The 3,496-nt window shown below is 36.3% G+C and overlaps 1 protein-coding gene across 1 annotated transcript in view; it reads left to right on the top strand.

Moving 5' to 3' along the window:
• Positions 1 to 3,496, top strand: part of LOC107745305 (probable E3 ubiquitin-protein ligase HECTD4) — an 87,770-nt gene that overhangs the window by 79,174 nt on the left and 5,100 nt on the right. Inside the window, exon 67 of the mRNA XM_016559164.1 lies at positions 2,827 to 2,912. Within this exon, the coding sequence (XP_016414650.1) occupies positions 2,827 to 2,912 (86 nt within the window). The remainder of the gene's footprint in view (positions 1 to 2,826; positions 2,913 to 3,496) is intronic.

The raw sequence follows: 3,496 nt of genomic DNA, 5'->3' as shown, positions 1-3,496 counted from the left end.
ATTTGTCAGTTTTTTTTTTTTTTTTTTTTTTTTTTTTTTGGAGGTTGAGTTCAAGAAATGATTGCGGTTGTACAGAATTAATATAGACAGATTTCATATGTCAGTGTAATTTGAGTAACGTTAAACAGTCCCTGTAACGTTGTGCAGGTTGTTTGGTTCCTGCAGTGACGCGCTTCCGGTGGTCGAGCAGCATCATTTATCCAAGGTAAACACATCTTGTAGTGTGCATGTGTTTTGGGTCCCTTTTGAGATCCCTAGATGTATAGCATATGCTTTTTCAGCATTTGCAGGTACATTAGAAAATGATGGATCAAATGTGCCAACAGCACTGTAGCCTATTTCTGCCAAATTGATTCTTTGTGATAGGACAAAAAAAAATAAAAAAAAAAATATATATATATAGGCTATTTATTATCTGGGTTCAAGCGCTTTAAGGCATTTAAGCATATATGAAAAAAATACATTACGTATTATTTAGCAAGCCTGTTACCACCTAATTCAATGATTTAAAAAATCTTTTTTTTTTTTTAGCAAATCCAGGTTATTTACCATAGAAAAATTAGGATTTTTTAACGTTTATGTTGTCCGATCTTCATGAAACTTTGCATGCTTGTTTAGAATCACCCGTCGCATGTGCTCACCTAGTTTCGTGACGTTTTGAGGTTTCATTTAGGCTTTATAGGGTTTTGGGTATATTTGGACATTTTATAAACGACCCCGTTATAGCTACCCAAAGGGCAAAGTTCAACATTTTTTTTTATAATTATTGATCTAGAGAGTCCAGAGAATTGTACTGCAGTGTTTTTTCGAGACTGAGTGAAAAACCTAGGACTAGTTCACAAAAGAAGGTTTTTTTTTTTATATATCTTCTCAATTATTTAACAAACGATTTGATTGACAGCAGTGGTTTGTAGAGTTGTTCGGAATGAAGAGGTCTATCAGATGATATAAATATTGTGTGTATGTGTGAAAAAAAACAAAAAAAACATTGTACTTTCTGTACTGGAAGCTCCTGACACCAAGACGAATGCCTTGTGTGTGTAAATAAACACACTTGGCAATAAAGCTCTTTCTGATTCTGAATAAAAAAACTGCAATATACAATCGTTTACGCCCTTGAAAAATGCGATATTGCCCCCTAGTGGCCGATTTCTTAAAGATTTGTCACAGACCTTTAGGGCCATGAGTCAAAGAGGCCCACTGAGTTTTGCTCCGATTGACCTCCGTTAACCTTGTCTAACAGGTGCTCAAATTTCATTGGTCAATGGCCGCCGTGTTTCTTGGGATACGCAAATGTCCTTATGGACACCTGTGGCACTTTGGACAAAGACACTACATAGCAATTTTCATGTTGATTGGACAAATGGTTGTGTAGTTATAGCCGTTTTAATGTGTTTATAGCGCCACCAAGTGGCCAAGCTGCACGATTTTTTTTTTCAGATTGAGCTCTTACATAAGTGTTCCGAGTTGGGCGAAAATATCTCATTCCGTTCAAAAGTTATAGCCGGTTTAGTAAAAGTGGCCCCGCCCCTTTCGAACGTTTTGTCCTCCCTTTGCGACGGTGAGTCGAAAATTCAACTTTTTTTTATAATTATTGATATTCACTTTCCAGAGAATCTTTATGCACTGGTTTGGTTTTGGTTCGCAAAAGTAGATTTTTAAAAAAAATCTAAACATTTCGAATGCGTTTTGTCCAAGGATTCCAACGACATAAGGCCCTTGAACCTGCGACTGATGGTTTCGGAGTTATGAGTGATTTCGTACGTTTGATCGCTGTAGCGCCCCCGTCAGGCCGATTGGGGCGAGACTTGGTGACCTTGTAGACCGTGTGAGTACTACCATCCCTCCAAGTTTCAAGTCTCTACGACTTACGGTTTGGTCTGTTCGGTCAGTTTTAGGTGGAGATTACTGATCCTTGGCCAGTTGAACAATTACAATAGGGTTTCAGGTCTACACGCTTGAGCCCCTAAAAAGATTATCATTTTATCCTGTCCTATACTGTTATTTATGTCTGCGTGTTTCTGCCATGGGTGGAAAAAAAAAAATAATTTAATTTGCGACTTTTCATCTCACAGTTCTGACTTTTTTTTATCACAATTCAGAATTGCGAGATATAAACTCATAATTTTGAGATGTAAACTCACAATTGTAAAATATAAACTCAGAATTGCTAGAAACCACTAAACAAGTTGCACTTACCTTTATTTTATTTGTTTCTTTATTTTTAAATTCAGTTATTGTTAATAGTAGCTCTTTGTTTCAGGTTCGGTCTGTATACCACAAATAATATTATGAAACCCCAAATATATGTTCTTATTTGTGACCCTGGAGCACAAAACCAGTCTTAAGTCGCTGGGGTATATTTGTAGCAATAGCCAAAAATACAAAAATTATTGATTTTTCTTTTATGCCAAAAATCATTAGGACATTAAGTAAAGATCATGTTCCATAAAAGATATTTTGTAAATGTCCTACTGTAAATATATCAAAACGTAATTTCTGATTAGTAATATGCATTGCTAAGAACTTCATTTGGACAACTTTAAAGGCGATTTTCTCAATATTTAGATTTTTTTTGCACCCTCAGATTCCAGATTTTCAAATAGTTGTATCTCGGCCAAAATTTTGTCCTATCCTATCAAACAATACATCAATGGAAAGCTTATTTATTCAGCTTTGAGATAATTGAGATGGATAAATCTCTATTTCAAAAGATTGACACTTATGACTGGTTTTGTGGTCCAGGGTCACATATATCTTGTTAAGCTATTCTAGTGTTAAGTCATGTTATGTCTATTATACTAACGTAGTTTAATGTGCTGTCAGTAATGTACCACAGACGTCACTCTCCAGACCGCCGTGGCCTGAACTACCTGCATTTGATCCTGAAGAAGAGGAAAGACGGCATCAAGGCAAGTGTTTGGCGCATCTGAGCTCAGCAGTGAAAGTTAAAAATGTGTGAAAATTGAGCTAGAATGATTGTTTTGCTCTTAAATTATGAACTTTCTCAAAAATCATTTATATTCAGAAAAGCAGTGATGATTTTGACGTATCGTAAATATAATGAAATTGGCTCCTAGTTGAATGACTGAACAGTAAAAATCACTTAACGGGCTACCACGAGTCTTTAAAAAAAAGCATGCCTTAAATTGTGAAATTGCATTACAAAAAGTCTTACTTATTAATTATGGAATTTGGGGACAGAACGTTTTGAGACGCTTGTAAACCGTACAATTTTTGCTAAATTATCTTTTCAGAATTGTTAAATTCACCAGGAACTCCCCCTGACGCATCTGACACACACACAGACACACACACACACACTCACACAGACACACATTCACACACACAGACAAACACACACACACACACTCACACAGACACACAGACACACACACTCACACAGACACACACACACAAACACACTCTCACTCACACAGACACACAAACACAGACACTCTCACACACACACACACAAACAAACACAAACACACAC

Source organism: Sinocyclocheilus rhinocerous, unplaced genomic scaffold (genome assembly GCF_001515625.1).
Source record: "Sinocyclocheilus rhinocerous isolate Xijiao unplaced genomic scaffold, SAMN03320098_v1.1 scaffold1399, whole genome shotgun sequence".
Lineage (NCBI taxonomy): Eukaryota > Metazoa > Chordata > Actinopteri > Cypriniformes > Cyprinidae > Sinocyclocheilus > Sinocyclocheilus rhinocerous.
This window is presented reverse-complemented; position numbering and strand designations above follow the sequence as displayed.